The sequence below is a fragment of the Lepidochelys olivacea genome (assembly GCF_965140295.1).
Source record: "Lepidochelys olivacea isolate rLepOli2 genome assembly, chromosome: 7".
Lineage (NCBI taxonomy): Eukaryota > Metazoa > Chordata > Testudines > Cheloniidae > Lepidochelys > Lepidochelys olivacea.
This window is the reverse complement of record NC_140417.1, coordinates 126,179,237-126,194,922: the sequence shown is the minus strand read 5'-3', so window position 1 is coordinate 126,194,922 and position 15,686 is coordinate 126,179,237. Positions and strand designations below refer to the sequence as shown.

The 15,686-nt window shown below is 53.9% G+C and overlaps 1 protein-coding gene across 1 annotated transcript; it reads right to left on the bottom strand.

The window, feature by feature from the left end:
* Window positions 1-768: 768 nt before the first annotated feature.
* On the bottom strand, window positions 769-15,612 carry LOC311523269 (uncharacterized protein; the record flags this gene model as incomplete). The annotated part of the gene is made up of 5 exons (XM_084633039.1): window positions 769-898; window positions 1,061-1,195; window positions 3,578-3,703; window positions 15,129-15,245; window positions 15,486-15,612. The coding sequence occupies 5 exons, from the start codon at window positions 15,610-15,612 to the stop codon at window positions 870-872; spliced, it is 534 nt and encodes a 177-aa protein (XP_084489165.1). The 3' UTR covers window positions 769-869.
* Between the last annotated feature and the right edge of the window lie 74 nt (window positions 15,613-15,686).

Sequence of the window (15,686 nt, the reverse complement as noted above, 5' to 3'; positions counted from 1 at the left end):
TTATTTCAAATTCTGAAACATGAGGATTTATCTCCTCAAACTCTTTATTTAGTACTTACTACAACAACTCTGTTTGCAGTGGTGGGGTCGCCATGCCAGTCCCAGGATGTTAGAGAGATGGGATGGGGGGAGAGGGGAGAGGTAATATCTTTTATTGGCTACGTTCTGTTGGTGAGGGAGACAAAGCTTTCGAGCTACATGGAGCTCTTCCTCAGGAAGCTTGTCTCTCTCACAACAGAAGTTGAGCCAATAACAAATATTCCCTCACACACCTTGTCTGTCTACAACAACTTGGGACATTCTTGATAGCCTTTGTGACGTTCCCCTGGGGTTATCCGGACCAGTGATCTGCTAGGTCGCTCCAACCCTCAACTCTGGGAGCCAGCCTTATCCTGCTCTGTAGTGAGAACCCTCACTCCTGAGCTGGTCACACACAGCCTCTGGCATGTCAGCTGCTCCTTGGATTGTGCAACCGAATGACACTAGCCAATATCTCTGGTCCCAGACACAACCCTAGGAACCTCCATCTTGCAGTGTCCAGTTATGCCCGCTGGATGCTGCAAGCTTATATGAGTTTGTCAATTTAACAAAGAAATTGGTATGTACCAGGCTTGTTATCCCAAGGGGAGTCTCTGACATGCTTCAAACCAAATGCACTGCTTCAGGTAGAATAAACAAACAAATGTATTAACTACAAAAGGTAGATTTTAAGTGATTATAAGTCAAAGCACAACAAGTCAGATTTGGTCAAATGAAATAAAAGCAAAATGCATTCTAAGTTGATCTTAACACTTTCAATGCCCTTACAAACTTAGATGCTTCTCACCACAGGCTGGCTGGTTGCCCTTCAGCCAGGCTCTCCCCTTTGATCAGCGCTTTAGTCGCTTGGCGGTGGTGCCTGTAGATGTAGGTGGAAGAGAGAGGAAGAGCATGGCAAACATCTCTCCCTTTTATCATGTCCTTTCTTCCCTCTTGGCTTCCCCCCCACCCCGCCTTCAGAGTCAGGGGAGCATTACCTCATCGTAGTCCCCACCTGACCAAGGGAAGGGGGGTAACTCACTTGAGAGTCCAACAGATCCTTTGTTGCTGCCTAGGCCAGAGTCCTTTGTTCCTGTGAGGCTGGGCTGGGTTTGTCCCATACATGTCCTGACGAGGTGTGAACGGCCCCTCTGCTCCTGGAGCGTTTTGCCTGGGCCTGTTTTAAGCCATGAGGACACATTTTCAGCCTCATAACTATTATACATGAAATTACAACCTATAATATTACTATAACAACAATGCTCAGTGCATCATGAGCCTTCTGAAGACACACTACATGATAAACTTTGCATTGGACACCATGTAATTATAAGGATGAAGATGGGGGTGCAGGGTGTTCCCCCGAGGTACAGAGTGTTACAGCCTTATACATGTTCAATGCTTTTCTGAAACTTGCTAAATTCTTGGCCTCAGTGAGTTCCTGTGGCAGTGAGTTCCAGAGGTGACATACACTGCGTGAAAAAATCTGTTTAAAATGTGCCACCTTGTTAATGCAATTAAATGTCCCTTTGTTCTTGTGTTAGGAGACAGGGAGAACAGCAGCTCCTGATCTACTTCCTGTATCCCAGTCATTACTACAGTGGCACACCAGTAACGCGATAGTTAAGTTTGCATAAAGATGGCTGTTTATAGGTCAGTCTTTCTAAGTCCTCTAAAATCTATATGATTAGTCAGAGTTCTCCGAAATTTGGGGTGCCTCAGGTGGGTGCAGGGTAGGGTTTGTGCCCAGACTTGGAGTCATTGAGCTGGGATTCTGGAGATGTAAGCCCTGAAAAAGTTGCCATTTTGAAAAACGTCTTTAGGTGGGGGGGGTATTTTGTACTGAGATAGAGCGCAGACTATTGGTGAGCGCTGGGTCAACACGGGGCTGTTGAGTTTTACCCACGGCAGTGCCTGGCGCTCACTAAGGCTTTGGGGGCCCCACACTGAGAACAATAAAAAATGTACATGTTGACGCTGCTGGATGCAGTGTTACTGTAGCCATGTCGGGCTCAGGGTATTAGAGACACAAGGGAGGGAGGGAATGTCTTTTATTGGACCAACTTCTGTTGGTGAGGGAGACAAACTTCAGAGGTCCACGGAGCTCTTCCTCGGGAAGCGCGCGTGTGTCTCTCACTAACAGAAGTTGGTCCATTAGAAGGTTTTCCCCACCCACCCCCGTCTCTCATTTTCACACTGCACACGCACCACCTCAGAAAAACGGCTGGAGGGGTTTCATTCCCGCCATTTTATATGCTTTAAAGCTTGACTCCTATAAGTGCTCTAATATCTGAATGATTAATCAGATTGCTTTGAAATTCGGTGGGCCTCATGCGGGTGAAGGGTAACCATGGTGATCCAAATTTGGGGTCACTTGACCAAGGGGTTTCTGAGCTATTTTCCCCCCAGAATGGTTTTCTTCCGCTGCCTTATACGGTTAAACTGAGAGGTACTGACTGAGTGGATGAATCACAGACCCTGTTAAGTTTAATGACTGTGAATTCACCCTTCAATTAACATAATTAAGGGTAAATTAATCACAAGCTCTCACCTGAAACAGAAGGAGTTGTGGACTAGTGACAGGAGGTGCTATGATTTGTGAATCCTGGGTGGCAATTTTATTTTGGGGGGAATGTAATCAAAGTATTTGGGGGGAAATGGTCATGTGAATACTTCTTGGAATGAGGGGGCATTACGGGGTGGAGGAGTGGGGGAACATGGAGAAGAGAGGTTGGGGCTGCAACAAGGGGAGGGGGTTATAGGAAGGGGTAAAAGGGGATGGATGGTAGGGGAGGCAAGAGAGGTTGGGGGCTCAGGTGTGGGGGGCATGGCAACCTTCCAGTTCTGCCAATGCACCCCAACTACCTGCAGTCCAACCCCCCTTCACCCCCAGCTCAGCCAGTGCACCCGCCTCCACCGTTCAGTACAGCTGCACCTGACACGGACGACATCCATTTTACCTGGAGTACATGCAGATAATAAATGCATAGGCTGCTCTCATACCCCTGCTTCTGCCAACGATCATAAAACCTCGCACCCTCCTCATGTATAGGATAAACTCCTCGGCAATGAAATGATGCACAGTGGCTCCTCCAGACACACATGCAGCTCTTCACACAGAGGGGACAAAGCGTATCATGTGACACACCTCAAAGGAATCCACGCATGTCCTCCGAGCGCAAACACACCTTTACCAAGCAGGGCCACCCACTGCCTCCACCGTTTACTGTCGGGCACCTCACACACTGATGGCACCGGGAGTGTATACACATCATTACCCGGGGCTCTTGCCAGCTCCAGGAAAAAAGAGGATAAGTAGGGTGACCAGACGGCAAGTGGGAAAAATCAGGACAGAGAGTGAGGGGGTACTAGGGGCCTATGTAAGACTGAGGTGTCCAGGTGAATCGCTACCACCTGCTCCCGTGCGAGGGAGCCTTGCCTGTGCCCAGCAGGGGAGGTTCTCCCAAAAACACTGGCTGCAGGCAACAGAGGAGCTCTGCCCCGAGCTACCACAACATCTGCTCTGCCCCACTCTGAGCGAGCAGTCAGCACACCTCACCTGGTTGCTCTGGAACACCCAGCCCCGCAATGGGCACCGATCCGCTGCCTCCCCGGAAGCAGCGCTCCAGCTCACTCGCTTCACCTCCGCTCAGCGCTCTCCTTAGCACACAGCACTCGGACCTGTCTGGGGTAAAGCCAAAGGGAAGTTTAGTTACCAAAGCTTCAGTTAAAGAGTCAAATAAAAGCAAGTCAGGTAAGGAATGATATGAAAGGAAGCCTAGAGCCTGTATTTAGTAACAAGTGACTTTCCTGTTTAAAGCGGTATTGCTCACCAACGGTTAGTCCATACAGTGCTGTCCAGCTCAGTGTTCTGCGAGGGGACAACGTACCATCAGGCCACCTTAACTCTGCATTCATGTCATATTTTACCATTGCATTTTACATACATTTATCATGTCCTCGCTTAGCTGTCACCTTTGTAAAGTGACAAAAACCTGGCTCCTCAATCACTCTTCAGAGGAGGTTTTTCCAGACCGTGAATCGTTCTCGTCACCTTTTTGGCACTGCCTTTAATTTGGCCATCTCCTCTGTGCGGGGTGAGCCATGCTGCACGCAGGATCCAGATGCCGTGACAAGTAGGAAAGGGGCAGGTCAGCCTCTCACACAGGCTGTGCCGGCTGGGGTTGGTCCCTCCCTCAGGCTCCAGCTGCTGTTCTGTGTTTAAAGAGCATTTTTACCATGTTCCTGGGGACAGATGTAAGCCTGACTGGTCTGTCACACCTGGGTCCCACCTACAAGCTTTTTAGATATCAGTACAACATTTGCTACCCGTCGATACTCTGGTACAGTGGCTGCTTTTTATGAGCTTGCATGTTTTTGCTGGGAGCTCAGTCACTTACCCTGAGGCCCCTTCACAATCCTTGGTGCAACCTGATGGGCCTGGGGATTTATTGCTTCTGAAATTATCCATTTGCTCCAGGCCTGCTGCTTCTAACATGTCAGTCCCTGACAGTATCCCATTTCTCTAACCAGGAGAGACCAGGTCTGGGGTAGGTGTCTCTGCAGCACCCTCTGGGGTGAGCTTTAAAAAGCTTCCCCTGGTCTAAAGTCAACAATGCACCTCCTCAGCAATGCTGGTCACTGGGAGCCTGTCATTGGGCATTGCACTGGCTCTCCAATGGCTACGGGGTTCAGTTCATGGTAGCATTCCCCAGCTTTAGGGCCAGCCACGGAAATGGCCCAAACTACCTAAGGGAGCCCCTCTTTCCACAGTGCTGGGGGTGGGATGGACAGAGTGCCAGATCCTGAGGGTACACTGGGACAGGGGACAGAGTTTGCTTGGATCTGGCTAGAATGCAGGAGGTGAGAATGGATCCCAGTGCTTCCAGTGCAAAGGGGAGCCCTCCCTCTCCCCTTCAGCCTGGCTTCCTCTACAACAACAGCAAAGAAAAAGGTCAAAGACCTCGAGCTAGCCCGCTGGCAGGAAGTGTGAGGGCATCATGGTGATCAGTGCGGGTCAGCTGCCACCCACTGACCTGGCCTGAAACGTGTCTGCCCTTGCTACGTCCTCACATCAGGCTCATTCACATGCTCTAACCCGGGGCCTTTTGCAGTGCAGGGCAGACAGGGCCACAGACAGACAGAAGGTTCAAACGGGAGGTTCTGCAGAAGCCCTGCGCTTTACTCCCCTTCTCCACTGGTACAGGGAGATCAGACTGGGGAGCCCCCCCCCCCCGCACACAGACACACACCTGTATGCAGAGGGAACACTCCCACCCATGGACAGACGCCCACTCCCTAACTCTCCTGCTTGTAGGGCTGGAGGAAGAGGTGATGAGAGCTGACTCTGCACTAGGAAGTGCCCCCTCTCCCCCACACATGAAGCAGCTCTGGGATTTCTCAGGGCTCTGTCAGACCCCAATAAAGTTATACAAGTTCTCATGACCCCAGCAGTGTCTGCATCTGTGCTAAATGCTTGAGTTTGGAGCTCTCTGGACACAGAACAGACGTTTCCCTTTGGGGGGGCTCAGAGAAGCCACTTTATTATTCCATGAGGCTGACAAGGTTCAGAAAGCCAAGTGATACAAAAGCTACTGGCTTTCTTGGTACCAGCCACTCTAGTTCCCCAGCGCTGTGTGCCTGTCACATGCCAGTCACGTCAAGAGAAGAGGAAGACCGTGAACCAGAGCTGCAGCACTGGAGAAGGAACCTGAAGCAGCTCAGAGAAATTAGCTTTATTTGTACTGCAGGAGCCCCCAGAGGCTGGGTGCTGTTCTCATTGTATTTGAGTTTAGTTAGCCCCAGGTTAGAGTTCAGCTTCTTTTTTTCCAGCTGTTTTCATAGAATCATAGAAGATTAGGGTTGGAAGAGACCTCAGGAGGTCATCTGCTCCTATCCCCCGCTCAAAGCAGGACCAACCCCAACTAAATCATCCCAGCAAGGGCTTTGTCAAGCCAGACCTTAAAAACCTCTAAGGATGGAGATTTCACCACCTCCCTAGGCAACGAATTCCAGTGCTTCACCACACTCCTTGTGAAATTGTGTTTCCTAACATCCAACCTAGACTCCCCCACTGCAACTTGAGACCATTACTCCTCGTTCTGTCATCTGCTACCACTGAGAACAGCTGAGCTCCATCCTCTTTGGAACCCCTCTTCAGGTAGTTTAAGTCTGCTATCAAATCCCCCTCACTCTTCTCTTCTGCAGATTAAATAAGCCCAGTTCCCTCAGCCTCTCCTCATAAGTCATGTGCCTCAACCCTCTGATCATTTTCGTTGCTCTCTGCTGGACTCTCTCCAATTTGTCCACATCCCTTCTGTAGTGGGGGGCCCAAAACTGGACACAGTACTCCAGATGTGGCCTCACCAGTGCTGAATAGAGGGGAATAATCACTTCCCTCGATCTGCTGGCAATGCTCCTACTAATGCAGCCCAATATGCCATTAGCCTTCTTGGCAACAAGGGCACACTGCTGACTCATATCCAGCTTCTCATCCACTGTAATCCCCAGGTCCTTTTCTGCAGAACTGCTGCGTAGCCAGTCGGTCCCCAGCCTGTAGCAGGGCATGGGATTCTTCCGCCCTAAGTGCAGGACTCTGCACTTGTCCTTGTTGAACCTCATCAGATTTCTTTTGGCCCAATCCTCCAATTTGTCTAGGTCACTCTGGACCCTATCCCTACCTTCCAGTGTATCTACCTCTCCCCCCATCTTAGAGATATCCACGAACTTGCTGAGGGTGCAATCCATCCCATCATCCAGATCATTAGTGAAGATGCTGAACAAAACCAGCCCCAGGACTGACCCCTGGGGCACTCCGCTTGATACTGGCTGCCAACTAGACATTGAGTCGTTGATCGCTATCCATTGAGCCCGACAATCTAGCCAGCTTTCTATCCACCTTATAGTCCATTCATCCAATCCATACTTTCTTAACTTGTTGGCAAGAATACTGTGGGAGACCGTATCAAAAGGTTTGCTAAAGTCCAGATATATCACGTCCACCGCTTTCCCCATATCCACAGAGCCAGTTATCTCATCACAGAAAGCAATCAGGTTGGTCAGGCATGACTTGCCCTTGGTGAATCCATGTTGACTCTTCCTGATCACCTTCCTCTCCTCCAAGTGCTTCAGAATGGTTTCCTTGAGGGCCTGCTCCATGTTTTTTCCAGGGATGGAGGTGTGGCTGACCGGTCTGTAGTTTCCCGGGTTCTCCTTCTTTCCTTTTTTAAAGATGGGCACTATATTTGCCTTTTTCCAATTCTCCGGGACCTCCCTCGATCACCACAAGTTTTCAAAGATAATGGCCAATGGCTCTGCAATCACATCAGCCAATTCCCTCAGCACCCTCGGATGCATTAGATCTGGACCCATGGACTTGTCCAGCTTTTCTAAATAGTCCTGAACCTGTTCTTTCACCACGGAGGGCTGCTCACCTCCTCCCCATGCTGTGCTGCCCGGTGCAGCAGTCTGTGGCCTGCCCTTGTCTGTGAAGACCGAGGCAAAAAAAAGCATTGAGTACTTCAGCTTTTTCCACATCATCTGTCACTAGGTTGCCTCCCCCATTCAGTAAGAGGCCCACACTTTTTCTGACCACCTTCTTGATGCTAACATACCTGTAGAAACCCTTCTTGTTACCCTTCACATCCCTTGCCAGTTGCAACTCCAGTTGTGTTTTGGCCGTCCTGATTTCACCCTTGCATGCTCGAGCAATATTTTTATACTCCCCCCAGTCATCTGTCCAAGTTTCCACTTCTTGTAAGCTTCTTTCTGAATTTAAGCTCACTGAAGATTTCACTGTTAAGCCAAGCTGGTCGCCTGCCATATTTGCTATTCTTTCTGCACATTGGGATGGTTTGTTCCTGCTCCCTCAATAAGGCTTCTTTAAAATACAGCCAGCTTTCCTGGACTCCCTTCATTTAATATACAGTTGTGTGGAGAGCCCAGGACTGGAATAGCATGGGGGTGTTGCAGAATGGGACTAAGGGGCATCAGCAGAGCTGTGAGGGGAGCTCAGGGCTGGGCTGCAGGTCAGGACTCAGGAGCATCAGCAGAACTGGTGGGCCGGAGAGGCAGCCAGGACTGGCCTAAAGGCACAGGGGCTTGGGAGTTAGGAGCATTGATAAGTTGTCCCTGAATTTAACCACACACTCAGTCTCTCTCTGTCGTGAGTGCTGAATGGAGCCATTTTAAAGGGGCCCTAGGAGCCAAGACGGATTTGTGTTTACCATGAAACTGAAGACCGGGTTGAGGCTGAGTCAGATTTTTGTTTTAAATGAGGCTGATCCATGGATTTTTCCTTGGCAGAGACCAAACCAGTGTCCCACCCTGGGCAAGTGCTGAAGCTGATTAGCTCAGCACAGCAGGTCTGTTCTGGTTCTGACGCCTCGCACATTGCCATGGGCTCCAGCTTTCACCCAGGGTGGGAGCCTGAAGAAATGCTGCAGTCAGCTCATCTAGGAGAACATGGCCCCAAAATGCTGATATGGGAGATGTTCTGCCCCCTAAGTACACCTGTCAGCTAGCATCATGGAAGGGTCCGTGTTGCTGAGAACTCAGGTGCTAGGAGGAAGCAAACTCCTGTTGTCCCTCGCCTGGTGCCCTTTGGAGTCATTGACACCTGTGTGAAGTCACTGGTCACCGGTCTGATTCGCTAGCTTTCGCATGTACTTTGCACTAGTGCAAATGGCCACATAAGGCCCCAGGTAGTGGAGAGTTGGGCCCACTGTCTTCGCCCATAATGAAACAGCTCCCCCTGGTGACAGTGGTGCAGTACTTAAGCAGGTGCTTGGTTTTGCAACCCAATTAACGCCCTGGGGCCACAGCCTAGCACTAATTATTGCGCTGAGCGGAGGCTGCTAAGATCATAAGCACTTTGAGGCAGGCGCTGTCTGGGTTTGCGGATTGTTCAGGGCCGAGCATGTCCTCAGTACTGAGTGGTTAATAAAAGCATTATTCATCATGACACCCGACCATGTTTCCACCCCAGAGCTGAGTAAGGGGCTTGTCACGTCAATTACAGAGGGTATTAAACAAAGCCTAGAGCCCAGCAAGGGAGCGGCGCTCAGGGTGAGAACAGAGAGGCAGGGTCAAGGGTGGGAACCATGAAGGTGCTTAGCCACCGGAACTCCAGACTTGGTGCTAAGTCTTGGGTTTAGACACCAAAGTGCCACTGAACTTGGATTTATTACTCACTTTCCTTCCCGCCCCTCTGTGGCGGGTTTCCTCACCATCCCGCCAGGAGCACTGGCTGCCTTTGAGAGTCTGGTCTGCAGAGGGACTAGGTCATCACAATTACAAAAGGGACTTAAACTGACCTGCTCCGTTTGAAGGCAGCTGCAGGGGCCTCCTGCAGGGAGGGTACAGGGACTTTCCAAGGGGGTGCTTAGGGTTTGTCAAGAGGCAGCCCCAGTACAAGTCAGCCTCCCACAGTGACCTATGGCCTGAGGCTGCGAGGAAGGGGTACCGTTCCCAGCAAGCACTTCACTGTACAATGCCCTAGGGCTGGGGAGTGGGAGGTCTGTGCGCCATTAGGGGTCAGCCCCCTTCCTGCTTCTTGGTGTGTGTGCCCCATTCCGTGCTCCTCCCCCCATTGGCCAGCCTGAACCAACCTCTGGACCCTGGGCCAGGCGGGGGGGCTGCTGGCGGGAGCTCACTCCATTCCCCAGGGAGCAGCGCCTGGGCTCATGGAGGGCAAAGCAGGAGAGCCCCAGCCCCGATGCATCAGAACAGCCCGGCAGCTGGGCAGCATGGAGTGGCTCCTGGGTGGGGTCAGGAGCCACTGCAATGTGTGCTGTTGGCACCAGGCGGTGCTGTGCGGGTCTCCCTGGCCGCCGGCTGGTGTCCCCAGCTCCCTGGGTGTGGCCAGACCGCTGCACTTGGTTTCAGTCTGACCAGGGTCCTTTCCAGCTCCGTCCCGAGCGGGCTCTGCCCGGCTTGCTCTGCCCAGTGGTTCCAGTGAGCCAGGGGCCAGGGCTTGGCTGTCCGGGGCGCAGTGGTGCAGACACTGTATAAGTAGGGGCACTGCCAGCAGATCGAGGGACGTGATCGTCCCCCTCTATTCGACATTGGTGAGGCCTCATCTGGAGTACTGTGCCCAGTTTTAGGCCCCACACTACAAGAAGGATGTGGAAAAATTGGAAAGTGTCCAGCGGAGGGCAACAAAAATAATTAGAAAAAAGAAAATGAGTACTTGTGGCACCTTCCTTTTCTTTTTGCAGATACAGACTAACACGGCTGCAACTCTGAAAAATGATTAGGGGCCTGGAACACATAACTTATCAGGAGAGGCTGAGGGAACTGGGATTGTTTAGTCTGCGGAAGAGAAGAATGAGGGGGGATTTGATAGCTGCTTTCAACTATCTGAAAGGGGGTTCCAAAGAGGATGGATCTAGACTGTTCTCAGTGGTGGCAGATGACAGAATGAGGAGTCATGGTCTCAAGTTGCAGTGGGTGAGGTTTAGGTTGGATATTAGGAAAAACTTTTTCACTAGGAAGGTGGTGAAACACTGGAATGCGTTACCTAGGGAGGGGGTGGAATCTACTTCCTTTAAGGTTTTTAAGGTCTGGCTTGAGAAAGCCCTGGCTGGGATGATTTAGCTGGGGATTGGTCCTGCTTTGAGCAGGGGGCTGGACTAGATGACCTCCTGAGGTCCCTTCCAACCCTGATATTCTGTGATTCTATGACTTCACTGGAGAGGAGCAACCCCAGCCGGCATCAGGGCCCAGGGCAGCAGGAGTGGGGTGGGGGGGAGCTTTGCTTGGCACCAAGGGCGCAAAGCAGGAGTGGCGCGCTCACCCCGCTATGGCAGCCCTTCCAGGACCAGGTCCAGCCATGTGCTGTGTGACCCCAATGCTGCAGTGTGTCCCCAAGTCTGCAGACAGCCTGGAACAATGGCTCTGAAAGGACAGAACTCCCAGGGCCCTGTTGATCTCACTGGGTGCTCCTGCTCAAGGGCAAGGGGGATACCGGTTAGTATTAACTATTTCCCTGCTGGTAATTGTAGCAGACTGTGGGAATTGCCACGGGAAGGAGGGAGGGGAGGTGCAGCAGCAAGGAAGGAGAGGAAGAGAGGAAGAAGGATGGGGAAGAAAAGCAAACCAGGGCAGAATTAGCAGTGGCCCAAGACAGCAGACTGCCCCACTGGGTGATGCTGAAGGTGACAATAAGGCCCTGGGGGACAAAACAGCTAAGGGCTGGATTCTCCTCTTGGGTTTTGTGTAAACTCCTGTTGGCTCTGCTGGGAGCTCTGCTGTGGATGGAGGAAAGTCCTGAGCCACAGTCTGTTCCCTGGTCTGTAGGCCATCATTAAACGTGGAATTGTCTCAGGACACAGCCCGAATTTGAGCCCCTGCCCCAGGCCTGGCGTCTCCTCTCCCTCTTGTTTGCTTCAGGTCATTGTATTGTTTTTAGACCAGTGTGTTTAAGTTTAAGCCCTGTCCAAAATCCGTCAGCACCTTCCCTTTCTGGCTCCCAAATTAGAGCCTGTGGCTCTTTCAGGAACAAACAGAAATCATGACCTTTGCCCTTCAAGTCCCTCTTTCTGCACCCCCCTCCCCCGCCTCTTCAGTCTAATCCCTTTCTGGGCTATCCTGAATTATAGGTCTCGCTGGGATCATGCAGCGCCACAAATTAATTACATGTTGACTTTTAAAAGTATTGTCTTGTGTAGAACTGTAATAACGTGCTGCCTTTCCGAAGTGCCCCCATGATTGAGGGGCAAGGTGAGTAGGAGACGGGCTGGTTTTCTCTTCTTTAGGCCATGCATTCATTTCCTTTGGCCATGGCTCTTCTCCCCAGATAGCTAGTCCTCCCCTCAATCTGCACATGGCCTTTCTCCATCTCTAGCCGCTACTGTTGGTTCCTCCTCTAGATTTTTTTCCTTTCTGAGCTGAGGTCACCAGCTGAGGGCTAATATCATAAGAGCAGCCAGACTGGGTCAGACCCATGGTCCATCCAGCCCAGTGTCCTCTCTATGACAGTGGCCAGTCCCAGGTTCCCAGAGGGAATGAACAGAACAAGGCAATGTCATGTGATCCATCCCCTGTACCAGTCCCAGCTCCTGGCAGTCAGAGGTTTAGGGCACCGAGAGCATCTGTGTGTGCAGGAGCACAGCAATGATTTCCACATTATTTTCTGTCCCCTTGTCAGCCCAGTCTGCACCTAAGCATTCTGACCACTGCTATGCATTGAGCAGTCACCTTCATACACCCAGTCCTGACCACACATAGCCCATTCTCTGTGCGGGTTACCGCTCATTCTGAACCCATCAGTGCAGCATGGGAGTTTAACAAGTCCCAACAGGCCTTGCCTGGCACTTGTTTTCCATGAATTTAATCTGTCCAGGTACCTAATTTGGGGCTAGAGTCGGCCCTCACGCTGCCCACTCCCCCAGACCCTAGTGGGCCGGCACAGGTGTGCACGAGGTTGGAGTTTGCCACCTGACTGAATCTCTCCAAATCTCACAATCCTCCCTGGTCTTCATTAACAAAGTGTGCCTCCTCTCTATAGACCTGCCTTGCCAGGTGACCAGGGACTATGGTGAGCACCCCCAGGGTTAGGGGTGGTAATGTGAGATGCTGTCTCCCAGGGGATGGTGCATGGGACTGGGCATCTGGAGCTATTCCCAGCTCTGCTACTGAGCTGCCGTGTGACGACTGGCAAGTCACTTCCCCTCTCTGGGCCTGTTTTCCCTCCTACTCTTGGTCTGTTTAAACTGAAAGCTCTTTAGGGCAGATCCTGTCACTTCCTCTGCGGCACCAGGGCCCCCAGTCTTGGCTGACACCTCTAGGTGCTACTGGGGAGAGTAATGATTGATTTCTCTCCACACACCTGGAGGCTCGGGGATAGTGCACTGAGCTGGGTGCCAGAAGACCGTGAATGTACCCCTCACCACTACCATCTGCTGTGTCTAGTACTGTGCAGCAAATCCTGGTAGTTGGCTGGCCGGTCTGTAACCCATCTCTGCTCTAACCCCTACATGACTAGTCACAGAAGCCCGACTATGTTCTAAACCCCAGGAACAGAATCCAGGATTTCTCTTCTCCAATAGTTTTCTGCTGTCTGGCAAATAGTTGTGTAACTCAGTAGCCGGGTGTGTGTTACCACCCCTGTAACCAGCCCAATTAAAAGAAAAATTACTTCTTTAGATCAAGTGGTCCAGAGTAGGAGCTGTGGATCTAAGGGTTCAGGGTTCAAATCTAGCTACAGGATGGACTCTGTTACTGGTTTTCTTTAAAAACAAAAACCAAATCAAACCTGATTTAATTCACACAGGGAGCAAAAGTGCCTTCAAATGGGTTTATAGCTAAAATCGGCAGGTGTCAGTTAGGTATGGCACACAGCCAAATCCAGGCGGTCCCCATTTGAGTCACTTGTCAAAGGGTTTGATGTCTTGTTCCATAGCACCCAAGCCTTTAGTTACCCATCGGCTCATGCCTCTGACCAGCACCACGGGAACGGGAATCTCACCCAGGAGTTCCTGTCTGGACTCGTTATGGGCTCCGCCAGGGGGCAGGGGAGCTGGCATCACCCAGGCTCAAGCGAACCTGTTAGCAGAAGCTGGAGCAGGAAGGAGGGACCGACCCCACAGGCAGGGCTGAACTGTACCCCGCCTGTTGCTGAGGCTGTGATACCACGGTGAGGGGCACGTTACAGACCCGTGCTCTCCGTCTCCACCGCTGGCTCTGGCCTGACCTGGAGCTGGATTCTGACTGCGAGCCACGCCGGCAGCAGTGCAGGCATCCTCCGCCTCTGGGGCCCGGGACCCCTTCTCCTGCCCCCCAGCGCCAGACGGGGCGGTGGTGGGAGCCGGGAGGAGGCCCCAGGTGTCCTGGCCCCAGCACCTTTGCCCTCAACTGGCCTCGGGATGGGGGGGGCAACAGTTCCATCGAGACGGGCCCTTCCCAGAGCTGCCGGTTCCCCCCCCCCGCTTCTCAGTGGGTGGCCCCTGGCCAGGGTCGCTTCCAGCCAGCGGCTGCTCCCGGCCGGGCCGGAGCCCGCGAGGACGCCCCAGGCCGGTACCCTTGGCCCGGGCAGAGCCGCGCTCGGGCCCAGCCTGCGCTCCGACAGCCGCAGGAAGCCACGGGGACCCTCCAGCTCGGGCTCCGCCTCAGAGGGCGCGCAACTAGAAATCCACCTGAACCCCTTCTGATCTGCGGTGACCCTCCCCCCGCCCAGTCCCACCCCCCTGTCCGCCAGCGCCCCCACCCTCTACCCCTGCCCCGACCCTCTACCTCACATGGACCCATCCCCCAACGCCACCCTCAGACCCACCGCACCCCCTGCCCCATAGCCCCCCGACACCACATTCCCCCACAGCCAGCCCCCCACACCATCCCCCGCCCCCCCCGACATTCAGCCCCCCGCTCCTACCCACCCTGCCGACCCCCGCAACCTCCTCCGCCAGCCCATTTCCGCAGCCTGCCCAGTCCCGACCACCTGCCCCCACCCCAGACACTTTCTCCGCTGCTCACTCTCATTCTCACACCCCCCCCAGCGAGCGCCCCGGACTCAGAGCCTGGGTACTGCGCCCAGGTCCGCGGGACGCTCCGGCGGTGCCTTTGGGGGGCAGGTCCAAGCCCCCGGGCCCCCAGTGACTCCTAGCGGAGCAGGACGGGTCCCTGCCCCCCCTCCGGGGTCGCTCTCTGGGGCTGGGTTCCGGGCTGGTCCCTGCCCCTCTCCCCGGCCCAGGTTTCAGACTTTTACATTCAGGAAACGGCTCAAACGCCTCGGAACCGACCCGGAGCTGGGGCAGCTTCTCCCCTTTCCCCCCAGTCCCATCCCCCTCTCAGCCCGGTCCCCTGCGCCCGTGCTCCCGGTCCCCACAGCCCGCCGCGGGCAGGCCCTGGTGCCCCTCCCCCGCTGCACCAGCGAAATTGCTAAACTTGTAGCAATAATGACCCGGCATTGAGGCTGCCCGGCCGGGCCGCCCCTAATCAGCGCGCCCCGCGGACCCCCCTCCTCTCCCCCTGCGCTCACAGAAAGGGGAACAAAACCCAGCACGTTTCTCATCCTGCGCGCATAAAGCGCAGGGCCCGGGCCCCAGCGGGGGGCCGAGCGGCCCGTCAATCTCGGCGCCTGGGCCCCTTTGTCCCTCGCCTCCCTGCCACACCTTTTGTTCCCGAATCCAATAAGCGCCTATTCTCGCCACCTTCCCCGGCGGCTCCTTTCAGCGCCGGCCCGGCGGCCACAATGGCCCGGCTCTGCGCCGCGGCTCCCCATTCAGCGCCTTGGCACGCTCACAATCCGCCGAGCGGGCCAGGCTGCCCGGCCCCTGCGGGACAAGGGGATTACAGCGCCGCCCCCGAGCCCAGGGTCTCCCCGGCCCCGCGTCCCCCTGCATCAGCCCGGGGATCGGCTTCCCACAACTGGCCGCCCCCAGGGCGACTGCCCCGAGCAGCCCAGCCACTGACTCCGGGGCTGGGCGGGGCGGTAGCCGGTTTTGTACAAGGGACTCGCCTCTCCGCACCCGCGGTGAAGCCGCCGGCACAAAGCAGGGCTCGGCGCTCCCCTGCTCGTCCAGTGCTCAGCCGAGTCCTGGGCGCGGGGCAGCGGAGCACAGGAACCCGGCAGCGCCGAGCCAGGGAGACCCCCATGGGGGGCTGGCTGGGAACAAGGGCAAATCTCCCATTGACTCCAACGGGGCAGGGGCTTCACCCCTAACGTACAA